General features: G+C 35.7%; 1 protein-coding gene across 1 annotated transcript; it reads left to right on the top strand.

Annotated features, from left to right (window-relative positions):
• Window positions 1-882: 882 nt before the first annotated feature.
• LOC128985908 (mediator of RNA polymerase II transcription subunit 28) lies at window positions 883-20800 on the top strand. The gene is made up of 4 exons (XM_054405889.1): window positions 883-1270; window positions 12542-12721; window positions 13833-14132; window positions 19465-20800. Exons 1-4 carry the CDS (start codon window positions 1211-1213, stop codon window positions 19621-19623), a joined length of 699 nt encoding a protein of 232 aa, XP_054261864.1. The 5' UTR covers window positions 883-1210; the 3' UTR covers window positions 19624-20800.
• The last annotated feature ends 836 nt before the right edge of the window (window positions 20801-21636 follow it).

The raw sequence follows: 21636 nt of genomic DNA, 5'->3' as shown, positions 1-21636 counted from the left end.
TGCTATCAAACATTGTTAAAATAATATAAATCTTACATAAGGTGTTTAATTATACTAAATAAGGTTTCAATATCAATCAATATACGTAAAATTATACTCGATTCTCAAAAACAACCCGAAAGAAGAACAATGTCGATATTCAGTGCTCTATCGTATATATGAAAAATATCGAATCAAGAATAATCGTATTTTTTACTGTATCCTGTATCGACCCATTACTACTTTTTTTGGACAATCATACCTTTATAATACAGTACGGTACCATCAAAGCCTAGATCTACAGCAGTAATCTTTTGACACAAATCGTAAAATAATCCCAGTGTAATTCAATTCAATCACATAATTAAATATCAAGAAGTAATGAATAATATTTCATGGGTATTTTATTATAACGTGTTATAGAATCAAATACAATCTAAAACAGATAATTCACAGCTGATAAGATCGATTAACTTATTATGAAAAATGAATCATAGCATTGATTTAAACCGGTTGAATCGCATGTTGGTTTGGCCATAATATGTAATAATTTGCCAATTTTTAAGGTTTTTTTCATGTTTTTGGTTAAATTTCCATTGTTATGCTAACTTTTTTTTACCCTAAAATTACCCTAAATCTACCATTACCCTAAACTTTACCCTAAGACTAGTAAATTACCCTAAAAAAGGGTAATTACCCTAAAAGTGGCAACACTGATCACTCTGCACTCACAGTAGTCACTCACATCGCTCACATCACTCTCAGACTCACTCCACTCCCACTGACTGAGCGAGCATTCAATTCAGTTATTCAGTACCGATTCAGTGCCATCTCACAGACTAGACTCAACTCAAACACTAATTTTGTTCATGGTCTGCTGGTCTGCTGTCTGTGTCTGCTGCCTAACGATACATCGATGGTAAACAACGCCGTCTACGCCTAGTTACGGTGTACCTACAATCGGTTTTAGTCACTCACAAAAATAATAGCCTACCAAAATTGTATATTTTATATTGTGTCGTGTCCTTACTCCTTAATTGTTTGTTAAACCGTGTATGTATGCGAAGAGTCAATATTGAATTCAAGGTGTATTGGTACATAATTGCTGCAAATGTTGAATACCAGATAGGCTAGGATTGGTTATTAGGGGAAATAAGACTTGTTTATTTGCAATCCTTATTCTATGCGTTAAGAATTTTTGCTAGGCTTGCATTGAGCGTTTTGTTATCAAATGGCTACAACAACAAATGGAAACGGTAATTTGGTGGATGAATTTGAAGAGGCTTTTCAGGTAAGTTAAGCCTAGCCTAATTATTTTTTTTTTGGTATAGACGGGTACAGTTTCTTAACTGGGCTATGCTAATATAGATTGAAACTATTGAATTGAAAATATTGATTAATAATCGATATTTTGAAATATATCTATTATTAAATTAAACTGTCATAACCTAACCTAACCAACCAAACTTGCTGATGGTGAACAAATCGCATGAAGGATTAATAATCGAATCGATAGTTTCAATCGATATTAGCGTGGCCCAGTTAAGAAACTGTACCCGTATAGACTTCTGTAGGCCTATCTGTTGGCACAAACAACCGAATGAAAATATTAACATATCGATTATTCGATGTATCCTTTGGTAAGTTAGGTAAGGTTAACCTAACTTACCAACCAAATTATCTAGGCCTAAGGCCTACTTACCGAATGATGCAATCAAATAACCAATATTTTCATTCTGTTGTTTGTGCCAACAGATACGGAAGTGTACCCATATTTTTAAACATGGTTTAGGGCTAGAGCTCTAGGGCCTCTAAGTAGAATAAATGGGTACTGTTGTGTATTGTAAGTTTATATTGAAATAAATAGATAAATTAATATATAGATGAAAAATGAGCCTTATTATGTTACTAGTTTATTTACATCAATTGAATCACATTTTTGAAAATAACATATGATTAAATTATTAAATGCATAGCATTTGAAACATAGAGATATACAACAGTTTCTTCCCCACTAAATTTGATTCATAAGTCCAGTCTTTTCCGTTGCTTTCTCGTTCTGGCTGATTTGCGAGGAACATCTGTTGAAGCATTGTCATCTGTTTGAGGATAATTATGTTAACTGGGTTGAAACCTGATTTCTGAATTTTCGGGTTGAAGCCTGATTTCTGAATTTTCAAGTTGATCATTGTTATCTTCTCTGCGTTGAAGCCTGATTTCTATATTTTCCAGATCATTGTCCTTGAATGTCACGTTCTGTTGTTGCGAACTGGTATTTACTTTAGGAGATGAGCTGGAGGGTGTTTTGGCTGTTGTTTCTGGCACTGATGTTCTCTTCAACTGATCGATGTGTCTCTTGCCAATGTAACCGTTGTCCAGTTTGACTTTGTAGTGCAGAGCTCCAAGTTGAAAAATAACTTTTCCGAACTTCCAGCCGTCTAAGGAACGTACTAATATTCTCTCCCCCACTTTAAATGAGCGGCTTACTTGTTGAAAGCCTGGATGTAATGATGTGTTTTTCTTAGAGGGTTTGAGAGCATCTAGTTTTGTTCTGATCTTTCGATTTAAATACAGTTCAGCCGGTGATTGTCCGCATTGTAGAGGTACAGCTCGGTAGCGAAACAGTATGTCTTGAATTTGTGATTTAATATTCTTTCGAGGATCTTCAGCACAATTTTTCAACGATGTCTTTAACGTTTGCACATAGCGTTCCGCTAACCCATTGGTTGCTGGGTGTCCTGGGGCGATAAATTTTTGAAATATGCCTCTTTGTCGGCAAAAGTCTGTAAATTCTTGGCTAGTAAAAATGGTGGCATTATCAGAAACTAGTACAGCAGGATATCCATGTGTAGAGAAGATGTCATTTAGAAATTCTATTGTCGTAGCCGTGGTTGGTGCGTTTTTGGTTATTCGAACTTCAGGCCATTTAGATTTAGCATCAATCACTACTAGGAAATGGTGTCCATTAAATGGTCCTGCGTAGTCCATGTGAACTCTTTCAAAGTTTTCCTTAGGGATTTCCCAAGGGTGAAAAACTTTTGTTGGCTGTTTTGACTGTAAAGCGCAAGCTGCACATGATCGAACTTTATTTTCAATGTCTTTGTCAATTCCGGGCCAATAACAGTGGAGTCTTGCGAGTCGTTTCATTCTTACCATTCCTATGTGTGTTGCATGAAGCTCTTCTAAAACATGAGAGCGTAGTGATCTTGGAATGTAGACACGTTCTCCTCTGAATACAATTCCTTGATTAGTTGAGTAAATTGGATCATTTGCACCTTCTTTTATTTGTTTCATAAGATCTTTCATTCCTGGATCGTAAGCAGTTTCTTTTGAAATTGAATCACTCGTGATGTTGATTGATGAGATTTGAAGGATTGAATTCTGTTCTATTTCATCTTCTTCTTTATTCAGTGCTGTGTCGATACCACGATGTTCCGTTGTTTGAAAAGTCCTGGATAGAAAGTCTACATTTTGGTGTTGTTCTGCTTTCCGATGTTTGATGTTGTATTCAAATCCTCTGAGGAAAACTGCATAGCGTAAAAGTCGACCAGCTGTCATTGGAGGAACATTCTTTGGGTGAAATATTCGTGTGAGTGGTTGGTTATCTGTGATCAATTCAAACTTTCTTCCATAGAGGTAGTTGAAAAATTTTCCAATAGAAAATACAATAGCGAGTGCTTCGCGATCAAGTTGGCTGTATTGGGACTCTGATTTTGAAAGTGAGCGGGAGACAAATGCAATGGGCCTTTCTTCTCCATTGATAATGTGTGATAGTACTCCTGAGATCCCATGTGGGCTTGCATCGCAGGCTACGGATACTGGAAGGTCCGGGTCAAAAGGAACTACCACTCTATCTGAGGCTATTTCCTTCTTGATGTTGATGAACGCTTTCTCACAATCTTTTGTCCAGTTGAATGGTTTATTCTTGATGAGTAACTGGCGTAGAGGGTAAGTTATGGTAGAAGCTGCTGGAATGAATTTTGAATAATAAGTTACAAGTCCTAGAAACTTTCTCACTTCCTCTACTGAATTTGGTCTTTGAATATTGAGGATATTTGACACTTTTGCTGGAGACTTGGATATCTTGTTGTTTTCAATAACATATCCTAAGTATGTGATGCTTTCTTGGAAGAATGTGCATTTATTTCTGTTGAGGTGAAGATTGTTGGTTTGAAGTCGCTCCAGACAAGCTACAAGGTTGTTGAAACATTCATCCAAAGTTGAACCGTAGACAATTATGTCGTCAAAGTAAGAGCTGACACCTGGAAGGTCTTGTAGAACTTGTTCCATTACTTTTTGAAATATGCTGGGTGCAGTCTTGATTCCAAAAGACAATCTGTTGACTTTGTAAGTACCTTTATGGGTTGATATTGTTTGAACACAAGCACTTTCTTCATCGACACCTATGTGTAGGTAAGCTTTAAAGAGGTCGAGAGTACAGAAAAACTTGGCGTTTCTCAGTTTGTGGAGTGTTTCGTCGATCCTAGGAATCGGATAGTGTGAATCGTAGAGTTGAGGGTTGACTGTGACTTTATAGTCTGCGCATAGCCTAAGTGTACCATCAGGCTTAGGCACTACAACTAAGGGTGAACCCCAGTCGCATGATTCGATTTTAGTGATGATTTTGTCTTGTTCGAGTTTGTCAAGATCATGTCCCACTCTATCCCGGAGTGCATACGGTAAAGGTCTAGGTTTGAAAAATACTGGTTTGGATTGAGGTCTTAACTTTAGAGAGCAGGTGACATTAGGAATATGTCCTATTTCTGGTGAAAATATTTCTGGAAATTTTGATTCTACTGCAGTAACTAGTTTGTCTGTGTCACTGGAAACTAAGTTTACATAAGTACCGGTATCTTTTGGTCTCTGGGTGTCAAGATCGTTCAAGTGGACTCCAAGTTGTCTTATCCAAGTCCTACCTAGTAGAGGGCTGTACATGTCAGGAACTACAAACAACTGCTGTGTAGATGAGCGTCCATTGTATTCAACCTGAACATTAACTAAGCCTAAGGGTTGGAAAACCTCATTTGTGTAAGAACGAAACCTTATATTTGTATTCTGGATTGTGTTTTGAGGAAGATTAAGTCTATCAAATTGAGCCTTTGGTAGAAGGGTATGAGCTGCGCCTGAATCCACCTCAAACTTTTGTGGTTTCCCATTGATTAGAATAGTTGTGAAAAATTTTTCTGTGTCTGATGAATTGTAGTCAGATACATTGAGAATTTGAAGTTGCCCTATTCCATAAAGTGAGTTTAAGTCCTGTGAATCATTTGGAGTAGTACTTATTGTATTAACTGTAGGCCTGGATTTCTTAGAGAGTAGAGTTGATATACAGACCTTGGCTATGTGTCCATCCTTGTCACAGCTTTGGCAGTGAAGGCGTGATATGTTGGTTTTACATTCCCTGGACGTGTGATTTGCTTTACCACATCTTAAACACAGGTTTCCAATTCCAAGTGTTGCCAAATCAACCTTATTTCGTCTTGTGGAAGGGTGATTTAGTCTGTTGTTAGATCTGTTGTTGAGGTAGGCTGTCCTTCTTGGTGTGTAATTCTGGTGTGTTGGTCTTGTCACTAATTTGTTGACTTCCGCCTGTGACGATGTTTGAGGACTAGAAAAGTTGTTCAGAGTTGCACTGTCTATTTTTGAAGCTTCAATTGCTATTGCCTTTTCTACGGCAATGTCAAATGTTAAGTCCTTGGTCTGGATTAATTGTTCTCTAATTGAAGAGTCATGAATTCCTCTGATAAACTGTGATCTTAAGAATAAGTCAGATACAGATGCTTCACATGATGTACAGGTAAGTTTGCAAGTTGCAATTTGTTTCCTAAGAGCTGTTACATAGTCTGTTATTGATTCATTTTGTGCCTGGATTCTGGATAAAAACTTATGCTGTTCTACAATTTCATTGGTTTTTGGAAAGTAATTGTCTAATAATTTTGTAATTTCATCATAGGTTTGCTCATTAATACTTTTTGGAGCTGAGAGTGAAGATAAAAGGTCATATGTTTTAGAACCTACACTATTGAGAAAAAGCTGGGCACAAATAGTTTTATCATCAAAAGCATTCTTTATCTTTAGGTAATTTTCAAATCTTTCTTTGTATAGTTGAAAAGTTTCTTTGTTTGAGTCAAATTGTTCGAAATTGGAAATTAATGTGATGTTGGATTGTTGAGTCTTTGACATACCTTGAATAGCTGAAGACAAGGTCTTGATTAATATTTCAAACTGTTCTTGGTTCATTTAGAAAAAATATATAAAATAAACTTTAAAACAAATAGAAAACACGTTAGGCTCTCCTCGTCGCCATTTCTGTTGTGTATTGTAAGTTTATATTGAAATAAATAGATAAATTAATATATAGGCTAGATGAAAAATGAGCCTTATTATGTTACTAGTTTATTTACATCAATTGAATCACATTTTTGAAAATAACATATGATTAAATTATTAAATGCATAGCATTTGAAACATAGAGATATACAACAGGTACCGTTTCGGTATTTAAGTTATTACGTATATGTGCCTCCAAACAAATTTTTAATTTGTAGGCCTATATCTTTCTTAATAGTTTTTTACCTCCTGAATCCATATTTACCATTATTTTTCACCGCTGATGAATATTTCTCAAGATATCACCTTAACCCTCCGAGTGTCCCTAGTTTTGGCCTTAATGTTTGCCTATTTTTTGCGCATTTGCAAGGTTTTATTAAAACGGATCTGAGAAGCTTAAAAACAATGTTAATTATACTGTTCTATATACCATTTTGTTTGGAAAATCATGGGCTTCAATATTATACATAAAACATAAGGAACATCTGTTTCAAAACATTTTTTTAGGTAAAAAAAAGTTATTTTGGAAAATTTTCAAAAAAAAAAAATAAGCTCAATGAAATTGTATAAATTATAGGCCTATAAATATTTGAAAATAATTAGCCACTTTGTTCTAAAATGAGGATTACAAATATATAATAATACAAGGAAGTAGATTTGCAAATAAGTAAATAAGCTATGGGCAAAAAACAGATTTCAGTACATAGCACTTAGCTAAGAATGCATAGCCTAACCATAGCTAGGAATCTGGCTGATAATTTACATCAATATCACTAGCCTACCTACTTCTTCAGGATCATCAACCAGCCCTTCAAAATCACTTAAATCTTCTTATAATGCACCACGTATATCACTACTTTTGATTTTTAACACTAAAACAATGATAAACGTAATAAAACACATCAGTCATCGGTGCGAGGTTAACCAAGTTGTTTACAAATACGCACGTCAGCTGTCTGCTAATTATGATCGGCTCGAGAAAAAAAAGCGCTTAGAGACAGACCTCGGGAGAAAGCTTAGAATCTGCCAAATAAAACGATACCTAACTCCAGTTCAATCCGATTTTGTCAGTCATAGAGCCTTCGCCATAAACAGTGTTTGTGAGTCCAAAAATCGACACAAAACACTACAAAAACTGCGTAACACCCGGAGGGTTAAAAATATACAACATTACAATAAACAAGGTAGGATGGGTAGGCCTAACATTTACAAGTGGAACAACAATGAACTGTGGGTTAACTAAGCCTACAGCAGTTGGCTGTTTTCAACCACACGACAAGCAACTGGAAGTGACAACTTTTGAACTTTATTAACTCACTCTGATTCTGTCATCGGCATTATGCCTAGTGACGTCATTTTACTTCTATACAACTAGGCCTAGAACTCAAAACAAAAATACTCATACGTGCTGCGTAGTGCTAGTCTGCTACGCCGTTACAAGTTCAGGTTAAGTGAAGAGAGTAACATGGTTGATGAGAAGAATAACATCGTTGATTAAACATTTCAAGTGATTCTGTAGTCAATATTTCTATAATAGGAATTTTGTCACATTATGGAGATATAGATGTGTCTTGGTGTCATACTTACTTCTACCTTGAGTCCTGCTGAGCACATCATTCATATTATCGCAAGAGCTAATTCCATCTTAGGATTCATCCTTAGATCATCAAGAGACTTCAAGTCCCCACAGTCCCTTCTAGTGTTATATAAGACCCTAGTGCGACCAGTTTTGGAGTATGGCTCTATTATCTGGTCACCATATCAGCTTGGCCATATTGAAATGATAAATAAAGTACAGTTACGCTTCCTCCGAGTCCTAGGTGTCCGACTGGGCTATGAGTATCGTGCCCCACCAATCTTGGAGCTTCAGATGCGCTTCAACGTCCAACCTCTCCATCTCAGAAGAAAGCTGCACGACATCCTTTTTTTGTTTAAACTGGTCCGTAGTGAGATCGATTCTACCGATCTACTGGAGGGAATTAATTTCCTTGTACCGAGGAACACGATCTTCGGATACATTTGCTCACTTGTACTTACCAACTACTCTCTCAATTGTGGATTGGCCAGATTGCAGCGTCTTGGAAACGAAGTCGGATCACAAGTTGACTTCTTCAATGAACAGTTGTCTTCCTTCAGAAGAAAATGCTCCAACATTATCTTTGTTATGCCTGTTTTGTAGCTGATGTTTGTTTGTTTTTCCTAAATCTCTTTCATTCTTGTTATTCATTCATAGATTTATTGTTGTTTGTTGTTATTTTTTCACGTTGAACTTAATGTCATCATAGTTTATATTTTGTTAAATCTTGAGGAGATATTTGTCGTTGTTACTTTCAAAATCTATATGCTTTTTCTGAAGTCCAAATTAATATTAAATTTTGTTTTGTTATTTGTACAATACTTTGTTAATGTTATTATCTGTAATTTTTGCCACGTTGTTGTTTTTTGTTATTATTTTTGTTGCAATGCTGCTTTGTTTCATGGTCATTATGTTACTTATCTTGTATTTTTTTTTATCTTTTCATTCTGCTCATGTGCTTAAAACACATATTTTGTAAATGGTGTATCCGTTGATATGAATAAATGAATGAATAAATAAATACATGTACTGGTGAACTAATTACATGTAGTTCTTATTTTGGCATGTCAGGGTGGTAGGTCATGCTTTATGTGAATTGGTGACTGCATTAAGTCCTTTGAAGTTAGGTTAGATTAGGTAAGTTAAAGTTTAGGTTATAATGTATCTAGTTGTTAGTTATGTCGCCTGCAGACTGTTTTTGTAAAATTAAAATCCAGATTTTTTCCCAAATTTTTCTTAGGATTTTAATTTTACAAAAACAGTCTGCAGGCGACATAAACTAACAACTCGACATTATAACCTAAACTTTACCTTCCTAATCTAAGTTAACCTAACTTCAAAACACTTAATGCAGTCACCAATTCGTATAAATCATGACCTACCACCCTGACATGCCTTTTCTGACATCAAAAGGAGTTTGCTTATGTACATTCTAGAGGTTTGGTTAGGTTAGGTTATGTTAGAATAGCATCATTTTATTATGTATGGGCTATTAATTAACAGCTGTGTCTAAGGAACATGTCGGCCTTAGTCACTAACAAGTAGATTTTAGAACTTTCATCTTTAGAACTGCCATCTTGTGAATCTAGTTTTTTTAGACAAAATTGTATTAATGGAGAAACCGTTGGAATAAATAAATAAATAAACAAACAAGACTACAAGATCGCGCCACTCATCCTTCACTCATATCTGGGTTAAAATACGCACATAGTGGCGTCCCCATCTTAAATAATTGATAATTGATTGATGTAATTTTTTAACGGCAAAATATAAATCAATAAATCATTAATGAGAATAAAATACTGGTAACAATAATACATTTAAATGTTTTAGCTTATTGGTCTTTTATTTATTTATTTACGCCAAAATCACCATTTGTACAATCAATTACATGCATTACAATTTGTGGATCAATAAATACTATTACATGCTGTAAATTTTACATCTTGCTATTTGGTCATGCTTTATGAATACATGCTAACACTAATGATTCGCAACTGAGTAATGAAAAATGAAAAACAAATATATATACTATGAACATACAACATCGGCCAACAAGAAAAAAAAAACATGCAATGGTCTTGAAATTCAACTAACATTAACAGCCTGCTTCGCTAAATACAGGATCGAAAAGGAAAACATAAAAAATTTGAATATTTGACAGTGCAATAAAATATAAAAACTTAACAATAACAAGTAGCCTATGAACAATGAGAGTGTGACAATAATTGATTGTGACTAAAGTGCTATAATGGTGAATGTAACAACATTTTGAGGAACATGAACCGAGATGAAAGTTATCAAATATGAATTGAAAATTTAACAGTACAAATATAAATTATGAAAGAAAACTTACGGTAACAATAACAAGAAAGCAAAAAAGGTGATCGTTTGACAATGATTGGACTAGAATAAAATGATGGCTTATATAATATGAAACTAGGAGAATATGTGGTAATGGAGGAAACCTTCACTTTCCAGGTATTTGTCAACTTCTTGGAACCAGTTTTTTATTCCGGCTTCTGTCACATTAGCCCTGACCTGGCTCAATTTTTCAACTGACCCAATGTCCGGATGGTGTTTAAGAAAGAGGCTAAGCCATTTTTTTCCTGGCTTGCCATCTTTAAAGTTGTTAGGCAAATTCATTTCTTTTATGATTTGCTGGACTGACCTTATAATATCCTCTTTCCATACTGGAAATCCTCCCCAAAAATTGGTGCCGGACCCATCTTCCTTCCAAGTGGACTCTTGCCTTCTACTTTGTTCATTAATGTTGATCTTGGTACGGTACTTGATATCTTTTGCTGGCTGAAAATCCAGACTCCCCTTTCTTCACTGCCTCTACAACCAGCATCATATTAGTTTCACTATAAAGGAATTTCGGCCTTTTCTTCGGCGGCGGACTCATTTTGGCTCCTAGAAAGAAAACAAAAAAACATGTATTAAAATAAATATTAATAAGCTATTTACTAGGCCTAAGGTTTTAAAGTTAACCTACCTACCTCCCTAACCTCACCTAGCCTAGACAAGTTGGCACTTTTAAGGTAACAAATTCATGCTGCCAATTACTATTCTGGGTGGTTTCTAGTAAATGGCACAAACTGCCAATTACTGGGGAAAAGCACATTCTGCTTTCTAGTAATTGGCACAAAGCTTTTCCCTCCTAAAATTTAGAGGTTAAGTTATAAAGACATATTGTTAGTATCAAGAATTTAATGTAGAACCCAGTGATATTAATAAGAAAATGATAGTGAAATAAATAAGTAAACCACGGAAGAACAAAGTTATGCTTACCTTAACGGGCGAACTATAGTTTTTGACGAAAATTGTGTAGAATAACTTGGTAGAATTTTTTGCATCCAAACTGAGAACTGTAAAATGGCTGACGGATGCTGCAGTTGAAAAAAGTGTCCCCAAAAAACACTTACAAAGGCCACAGAGTATAAATGCAAATACAAACCTTATTATACCCATTATATTGTAATAGTGCCAATTACTGGGTTGTCGGTAGTGGCCTAGCTTCTATCACTGGTAATATAAACGTTCTATTACTGGTATTTTATGAGAATAAATTCTATTTTTATAATTTTTGTTGATGTGATTAATAGTTTATATATCGTAGTTGATTTATTGTATTTTCTAAACGGCACCAAAGTCCATTTGCTTTTAAAAATCGAATTATTGCATATTGAAATTCTGATTTTGCTCTCATGTCGTCTGTGGTTTTGTCTGTTTAGTATCAAATGTAAACAACTGACAGCTGTTTCCACTCCACACACCTTCCTCCCCTTTAAAGTGTTAGTCACCACTACAACTTACCTAAATAACTTACTTAATAAAATTGAAGCTTAATATTAAAGATTTAACTGTAAGGCCATTTATGAATCTCTTCGACAAAACCTGATTGCATTTTTGGATTCAGCGTGAAAAATACTGTAAGTAGACATGTAAAAATTACACGATATCGCGTTGTAGATATATCAAATACAGTAGAGTCCCGCAAACTCGGCACTCGATAACCCGGCAGTCTGGATAACTCGGCCATCACCTGGCTCAGAAAATTAGTGATTTTTTGAGTCTGAGTTAAACATGGACTCAAGCCAGCTCAAGTCAAATCATTCTCAGCTCGTACAAATGGTTTTTTGTACTATATCTGATGACTTGATACTAACTTGCAATAAAAATATAAATAAAAGAGGTAGTTAATAAGCTTAAAAATGGTATTGTTCTTGTTTTTAACCCTAGTTCCCGATAACCCGGCATTTCACAAACTCGGCACCCTTCCAGTCCACATTACGCCGAGTTTGCGGGACTCTACTGTAATTACCAAAATTTAAATTTTTTTTATTTGCTCGTTAACCATTAAGTTAAGCACATAAAAACCCTTCAATATAAATAGGCCTACTGTACTAAAAATTATTTCTTTTTAGGCTCTTTTTTTGCTCATAAAACTTCTAATAGATTATCTGATACAATAAATAGCCTAAGGGTGTATTTACAAAGTCAATTTTACCATTTTAAATAAACCACAATTATTTTTGTTAAGATTCTTTGCTAATCGTAAATAGTGTTATGGCTTATCCTACAGGAGGGTTATTAATGCTTTGATGACAACCATTCATAACATTTTCACTAACATTGTATGAATATTTTCAGTCATGCCTCAATGTTCTTACAAAGGAGGATGCTTTACCTTCCATGGAAAAAGATGAAATTAGGGTTGAAATGGATCATTCAGTAATGAGATTTCTTGATTTAGCAAGACAAATGGAAGCATTTTTTCTTCAAAAACGTTTTCTGCTATCAGCTCTTAAACCAGAATTAGTAGTGAGAGAGGTAAGTAAATGATCAAATACTTGCAACCTAAATTACCAATTTTATGCTATTTAAATTCCAGTAGGCCTACCCTATGTATTGTTGACATTCTATAGCCTACTTAAACATAAAAAAGTTAACAAACACATAAAAACAAACACATTTTTTACCCTCTAATCTGAATATAATTTTACCTCTAAGATTAAGATGATGTTTACAATCTGTTGACTTGGTATACAGGGTTAGGCAAAAGTCTGGAACCCCCCAGTAACTTTTTAACGCGTCACAGTGGGAAAACAAACTCGGCATATATTTACAACATAAGCAATTGTACTTTTCATCAAAGTTACAACTTTGATAATACTTTGATACTGACTAAAAGGGGAATTCTCTTTTTTTCATAATGGTATGCTGAGTTTAGTTTTCCTGCTATAACCTGTTAAAAAGTTAACTGGGGATATTTCAAAATGACTGCCATTTTGTTAGGGGTGCAATGTAGACCTCTAGTTTGCGCCATTTAATTTTTCTTGAGAAACCCTTTAAAATGAGGGGTCACATGATAGGTGTTTACATTTGAAAATTTAGGGCTGCCCCCAAAATACCCCATTTTGGGGGCCGGGTACAAGTTCTAACTTTAATGAAAAAGTGAATTTTTTTATATTGTAAACATGTGCCGAGTTTGGTTTTCCCACTGCCACACGTTATAAAGTTAACTGGGAGTGTCCAGACTTTATCTTGCTTGCTCATCTTAAATTAAAATGGCTGCCTTTTTAATTAAGGGTGCGATATTGACCTCTGGTTTGCGCCATTGAATTTCCCTTGATAAACCCTTTAAAACCAGGGGTCACATGCTAGGGGTTTACATTTGAAAATTTGGGGCTGCCCCCAAAATGGTTGTTTTGGGGGCTGGGGCAAAGTTGTAACTTTTACGAAAAAGTCCAATTCCTTATGTTTTTTAGGCACAAGTTGGAAAAAGTTCCTTAATGAGATGGATTTGCTTACTAGACCTGACGACAAATACAGAATTTAATCCCTCAGTCCCTACAAGGTATCATGGCTATCTATGTTATGAAGGCTTCTTGTTTTGAACTTCTAATTTACCTGTTGTATGAAAATTTTATTTCAATTTCAGGATATAAATGATCTGAGATTGGAACTCATGAGGAAGGATGATCTGATAAAGCGACACTATGAGAAAATCACCATGTGGCAGAATCTGCTTGCTGATCTGCAGTCTCAAGGCTGGGCCAAGAGTCCAGCTCAAGGACCTACAGGGATGAGCAACGGTCAACCTCCACCTCCTCAATCCCAGCCAACACCAGGTCCTGGGGCCATGTCAACACTACAGATGCAGCAGCAGATGCAGCAGGCTCAGCAGATCCAACATCAACAACAGATGCATCAACAGATGCAGCAACAAATGCAACAACAGGTGAACAAATCAGATATGTAGGCTACACTTGTATTATAAATTGTCCAACCGGTTTAAAGGCATTTCAAATGCAAGATATAAATTAACAATAACAAGGTTTTTGTTACCTAGAACAAGTTTTGATGTTGGGCTGACTTGAAGTTTGACGTTTTTTACTTATCATAATCAAAACTGTTGTAAAACATACACAACCAAAGAAGTAGCATTATAGTCTCTCGCAATTCTGGCAATTTTGTAGTTTTGATTTATTCAATTGCCTGTACAGTGTGAGCTTGTCATTTATGCTTGAGAGAAGCTCACTTTTAAAATTCCCCAAAATATAAAAGGAATTTTAAGGAACTTCATCTTAATCTCAATTTCTGTTATAATTTTTCATTATCATAGATAAACATTGAAAATAAGTTAGGCCTATCAAATTTGTAATAAAAGAATCTAGGCTAGTATATGTTTAATTTTAATTACTGTCCGCGAGAGTAAAGAAGTCCCCTGAGCTCCGGCCTATTCGTAGTTTGAAGGCGTTACGCTTGAACGTTTCGCGCGACGATTAGAGCCGTCTTCACTCTGCTCTGCTAGTTGTTAGGCTTAATTTTTGTATGTAATAACTGTATGATTTTTATAAATCTATGTCATAATATTTTTTGGCATAGTCATACAATCGAAGGAAACCCATTTTCCAGTGTTACTAAGGCTGATTAATAACCTTTCTTCTTTATGATTTTTGTTTAGTTAAATGTAACAATACCAATAAAATACAATACAATAAAATCCTTTTTAAATCCGAGTTTGAAAGCATTAATCCCAAATAATTAGTTGATCCATGAATATACTTACGATGAATGCATATTACCGGTATATAATATAAGTACACGAGTACAGCAGTTTCAATAGCATTCATCAATAAACAACTTACTATTAAAGTTCTTAATCCTATTACCATAAACCTAAGCAAAAAATCAAGAAAACAATTGTCAATATAGTATTTTACTTACAAATGCTCATATTGTAAGAGTCTAATCGATGTTCATTGGCAAAGGTTGGGCTAACTCCAAATCTTCTTCGTCTGTATCATGGGGTTCAGAGTCGGAATCCTCAGTCGATGAATCATCTCCGCCTCCCAAATTGATGACAAGTTCATCGACCGTGTTTTCCACTATGCCATCCGTCGTCCAGTACTCATTTTTTGTATGTTCTACATGTTCGGAATATTTTTTCCACAACGCAGGGGTAACAGAGTTAAGCGCCTTGTTTGCCATGTCAGTCAATGCGCCCAGGGACATGCTACCTGATAAAAATACTTCCGTTGGATATGTCATCTCAAACTATATCATGCTGAATATGTGGCTATTAAAAAAAACTAATGAAAGATTGATAGTTGTATAAATGTTTATAATGATTTAAGTCATAGTGATAGTACTGTGCAAAAATAAAATCAAATTACAAAAAATAAGGGTTTGTTTTTTTCCAGAACAAAAATTGTGTTAAAAAGTTATATTTTGAATGTAAAACCATTTAATTTTTACAGTGATCTTTTTCAAGAGTTTACCACGAATTTTGAAGTATATTTAATTGTTGTATACACATTATTTAAAACATTAAGTTTTAATCGTTGTTAGTTCTTTCAAAATATAAAATATTGAATAAAATAAGGACCGGTAATTAATTAAAGATGCATAATTAGTAGAACTAACATTTTTGAAACTAATGTTAAATAAAAAAATGTTAACATATATTTAAAGTAAGATAAATGTACCTGTTGTGTTTCTTGATCGAACATGTTGTTTAACTTTTGCCCAGACAAATTCTATGGCATTTAAGTCACACATGTAAGGCGGAAGTCTTAAAATGGTGTGGCCTTGTTGTCGTACCAAGTTATCAATTTTGTAAACTTTTTGTGGTGGTTTAAGTCTTTCAATGGCTTCTAAAAGTTCCGCTTTCCTTGTTGTCTTTTCTTCGTAGTCTTCGCCGTGTTTTGACAACCACTCAACCATTACTTTCTTTGTTGAAGACTTATTAGGGACTTTGTCTTCCTGTTCTCCATGGTACGGAGCGTTGTCAATGACTATGACTGAATTTGGTGGTACATTTGGCAATACACGTTCCCTAATCCATTTTTCAAAGTTGGAAAAATTCATTTGGCCATGGTAGTCTCCTTTGGCACTGTTTGCCTTATAAATAAGCCGACCCCCCTGCAAAAACCCTTCTTTTGACCCAATGTCTACGACAATCACGCGGTTTGACGTGTTCATATCAGGTAACACACCATCGACGTCTACACTTTGCCAACATTTCTGGAACGTTAAATTACTGTCTATCCAAGTTTTGTCCAGATAGAAAATTTTCCTTTTTTGTTCCCTTAGCTTTCTTATCTCTCGCAAATACTTAAACCTCCAATTAACAATGTCAGGCCTTTCAATCAAACATTTTCTTTTGTAACCACATTTCTTCCACCTGAACCCCATATCTTTTAAAAGGCCGAAGTGCCCATTCGCTCCATTTAAAATTTATTCTTTCTCTCAAAATATGTAATAGTTTTTTACATGTAGGGACAATTTTTTGGTTCGTGTAAAAATTGTGTATTACATCTACGATTACACGCCTATCAAAGCTATCTATTTGTACTTTATGGTGGTCAGCCTTCTTGCGTTTTTTCCCGGGTGTACAGAGTTTTTCATCCGGAGTTTGTTTGCCGGCTTTTCTAATTCGTTTAATAGTTTTTCTGACACTTTACAATAGTTTGCGGCACGTTCCGTTGCCTTTTCTATCGGCACTAATAACTTTTTGTCTTTACATTCGTTGTCACAACACTCGATCACCCGTCTAATTAAATCCCTCTCTCCACTATGTATAGTAGCACCACGTTTTCTTAAATCCATAGCTACAAAGACCGTCCAAAACAAAACGAACTCACTACGCGAACACACGAGACTACACTGAATCAAATGACGTGACCACATGATGATAATCCACTTACCAAAACAAAGATATGAGTAATTATGTTTACAACAGTTGTTTACAGGGCTTTTCTAATTCGTTTAATAGTTTTTTCTGACACTTTACAATAGTTTGCGGCACGTTCCGTTGCCTTTTCTATCGGCACTAATAACTTTTTGTCTTTACATTCGTTGTCACAACACTCGATCACCCGTCTAATTAAATCCCTCTCTCCACTATGTATAGTAGCACCACGTTTTCTTAAATCCATAGCTACAAGGACCGTCCAAAACAAAACGAACTCACTACGCGAACACACGAGACTACACTGAATCAAATGACGTGACCACATGATGATAATCCACTTACCAAAACAAAGATATGAGTAATTATGTTTACAACAGTTGTTTACAGACAGACATCGAGGCGAGGCGCTCAGATGCTTAGCGCCTGCAAATAGTGCGCGATAACCTCCAAACATAGCTGCGTATAGCTTTGGCTCAAGGGACTTCTTTACTCTCGCGGACTGTTAATACTGTCCGCGAGAGTAAAGAAGTCCCTTGAGCCAGAGCGATACGCAGCTATGTTTGGAAGGTATCGCGCACTATTTGCAGGCGCTAAGCATCTGGGCGCCTCGCCTCGATGTCTGTCTGTGTAAACAACTGTTGTAAACATAATTACTCATATCTTTGTTTTGGTAAGTGGATTATCATCATGTGGTCACGTCCTTTGATTCAGGGCAGTCTCGTGTGTTCGCGTAGTGAATTCGTTTTGTTTTGGAAGGTCCTTGTAGCTATGGATTTAAGAAAACGTGGTGCTACTATACATAGTGGAGAGAGGGATTTCATTAGACGGGTGATCGAGTGTTATGACAATAAAAATTGAGCATTTAACATTGTTTAATGGGTAATAAATAAGTGTAAAAAACAATATTGTCTATTGGGTTGGTTAAAAAATATGGTTGATCATTCAATGAATAACATATTTCTTATACAATACGTCAAAGGAGTTATGGTTACTATATTAACTGGTTTCTATTCTTTTGGAGGAATATGAAGAATGCTTTTGGAGGAACCTTTGAATATTATAAAAATCTTTTGGTGGTTCTTTTGTGGTAAACACTTCCACGATTTCATCAGTGTTATGCAGAATAAATCTATGTTTTTTTTTTAGAAAAACATCTGTTTGTTGAGAAGGCCCGTTCTTAATTCAAACGGAGGCCCACCATAAAGCTGTGTAAGTTTTATTTTTTCCTTCGTCACGTCGAAAAACATACCGTACTTCTGTGCAAATGAATAATCCTCTAGCATAAATTGGTCGCTGGGTTACTGTTAAATCTGGAATCGCATGACATGCGGATGTCAGTTGTGTAAGCCTTATCAATTACATACATTTTTAAATATAATCTCTCTTCGGAATGTTAGGTGTAGTAGAATATACTTTTGTAGTGAACCTGGCTTTTATTCTATAACTGTCAGGGGCAGTATACAGACCGAGACCTTTCTCTGGACACCTATACCAAGTTTCTACGCCCAGCTTTTCTCTTAAATTAGTGGAGACAAAAATTCCAATTAAATATTTAGATTTCCCCATGTCAATCTCATGGGAGAAAACCCAACTTTGATGGAAGATCCTGCCCAAACTAATTCAGATAAAAAAAAAATGAAAACCACTTTGTAAAACTACCGATCAGGGCTATTTTTTTTACTCTTTAATCATCAAAATAGGTTCAAAAATGAGGAAGGAGTTCTGTTCACAAGCAGTATTTTCTAGTGACACTAGAAAATGGGTTTCCTTCGATTGTATGACTAGGCAAAAAATATTATGACATGGATTTTTAAAAATCAGCTCTTACATACAAAAACTAAGCCTAACAACTAGCCGAGCACATTGAAGACGGCTCTAATTGTCGTGCAAAACGTTCAAGCGTAACCCCTTCAAATTACCAGTAGGCCAGAGCTCAGGGGACTTCTTTACTCTCGCGGACAGTATATTGTCCAGTTCCTCATCACTGAACAGGAATATGTATTCAATGTGAACATAAGAGTTGTTCATAATATAGGTCCTAGGTAGGGCTGTAGTGGCTAATTTTTACAATGGTCATTTGGCTATTTTAACCAAGCATTTTGATCTCACTGCGACATTGCACCTTATACCTAAAATCTATTCTTCAAAAAAATTATAACATAGAAACAAAGAAAACTAGTTCTGTGTTGGTTCTTCATGGAGAGAAGGCAGACACATTTTCCATGAGATTGCCCAAGTACATTGAAGCAGTTAGTGTCTTGTTTTTAAATCCCCCAGCATTCTGCCCTCATACCTATATCTCCCCTTGGACTTTGAAGTTTGGTAAAGCTACTGCTTTCTGCTTGTTTCCATTGCATAGTTTACTTGTTGACAGGTTGGTCCTAATCCAATGATGTCGCCTCAACAAGCTATGTTCATGCAGCGAGGCCCATTCCCAGGCCAGGTGGGGCCGCAGGGAGGCTTGTTGCAGGGCCCGCTGGCCTACTTGGAGAAGACCACAAGCAACATCGGACTGCCTGACGGGCGCAGGTGACGCGGGCGGGGGCGGGGACGGGGGAGGGGCCGAGGAAGGGCCCGAGGCAGAGGGACTCTTGACTACAACCCCTCTGTTGCTCCTTGAACTGTCTCCCACCCCTCTACTGACATAAGGAGCCTTGAGTTTTTATAATGCAGTATTTGAATAAATATTGGTCCTGCCTAAAGGTATTGTGATTTTGAATTAAATGAATACTTATTAATATATTTTGTCACTTTGGCTTACATCTAAAATGTCCAACTAATATTACCATTAGGTTTTCATATTCATATTCTTTAAACTATACGGACATTTATTAAATTGTTTTTAGGCTTTTGAATTAAAACTAAAATCGGTATTAATATACTAGGCCTAGTAAGTAAGATGTATTATTCAAGCTCTAAGGCTCCAGTTCCTTTTACTGGTAGACATTCCAACATGGTAATCAAAAATAATTTATTTGAGATTTTCAAGATTTGAATGCCTTTATCTTTAGTTTTGTTTTTGTCATTGATTGGAGATGTAGAATGATTAAGCACCACATTAATGCTTAAGCTGTTAACCAACATTTACCACCAATCTGTTGCTGGTTCCATTCCATTTGAAGCCCAACTGTCTTCTACATCTCAACTCATTAGTTGTGTTTGTTGTTGATTGTTTATCTGTTGTTGTGATGATTATCTGTTAAATGATTATTGAGGTTACTCTGTTGGAATGTTACCCTCTGTTTGCAAGGAATGTCCTAAACTGACATCAAAATGTTGGTCAGCCTTGTAGTTAGATATTCAGAGATTTATTTTTGTATTCAAATGTTAAAGTACAATGATATTCAGCTATCAATATTTGAATATTTTTCGATTTTCTATTTCAATTATTTCATTTGTTTTATTATGTAAATAGGCTGTTGATCAAAGATGAATTTGTATTAATTGATGTAAAATAAATTTTTCACTGAACATTTTTTTTTTGTGAATTGAATTTTTTTGGACATATGTTGTATTTTGTTTTTCAAACTGTACATAGTTTGTGTGTGTTCATGTTTGATTGATGGAAGGTGTATTGAATAGCAGCTATAGGTCGGCCGTTTAGAAAACGACCTGCGCGAAATTTTTAGCGCATGTAGGGGAGGTAACGGAGAGGGAGGGTACGTTCCCCCTCTCCGCCAATGGCCTTTTTCACAAGGTGTGTGGATAGTGACGTCACGTGCAAGCTGGACGTGTTTTATTTCACTAAATCATATGTTTTCTTGCAATTTCCCAAAGACTTTTGAATGACAATCATTACGAGTTAGCATTGAATATACAACACTATTAAGCGTTTTATATCCAATATAGTGTTGTATTCAATATTGAATATAGTCATAGTGTTATACAGTACAGGGTGCGGCAAAAAACCGAACCATTTTCTGCAGAGCACTGTTCAGCGACAGGTTGTCTGAAAGTGGTGTGAGTATGCTCGTTGGAAAGCCTACACAATGCAATTTTTTCTAGTCATAGAGCAGTGGTCGCCTGAGCTACGTGCGGTTGTTATGGAGTCGTTTTTAAAAAGTATTGAATTTATTCATTGCAACTCAGCAGCATAAGCAGTTTCGTGCATTCTTTCAATTAAGGCGACATGGAGATGTTCCGTTGCGTATAACAATAATGCGGTGGGTTACTAACTTTAGAACAACGGCTTCTGCGTTGAAAAGGAAGCTGAAAGGCCGACCAAAGTCAGATCGGATGCCAGACAACGAACATTCGACAGAGTTCATACTGCTGTGGAAAACAGTCCTCGCAGGCCCACCCGAACATGTCTGACTGCTCAGTTACACGAATTTTGAGGTTAATTTTCATCCCTACAGATTAGTTAGAATAATTATCTGTTTAATGGTGTTTATCCATACAGCGGAACCTCTCCATGCAGAATTAATAAATAAAAGCACGGAACTGCCACTGAGTTGCAACATAGACTAACGAAAACAAGTAGACTCCTCATCCCATTGTAAATATTGTAGCTTTGTTTTCGTGTCTAGTTCATGTACGTCCACAC

Source organism: Macrosteles quadrilineatus, unplaced genomic scaffold (assembly GCF_028750875.1).
Source record: "Macrosteles quadrilineatus isolate MER2022 unplaced genomic scaffold, UCM_ALF_1.0 Scaffold_1__1_contigs__length_201487025, whole genome shotgun sequence".
Classification (NCBI taxonomy): domain Eukaryota; kingdom Metazoa; phylum Arthropoda; class Insecta; order Hemiptera; family Cicadellidae; genus Macrosteles; species Macrosteles quadrilineatus.
Note: the sequence above shows the minus strand (reverse complement) of the source record. Positions and strands in the feature narration are given on the sequence as shown.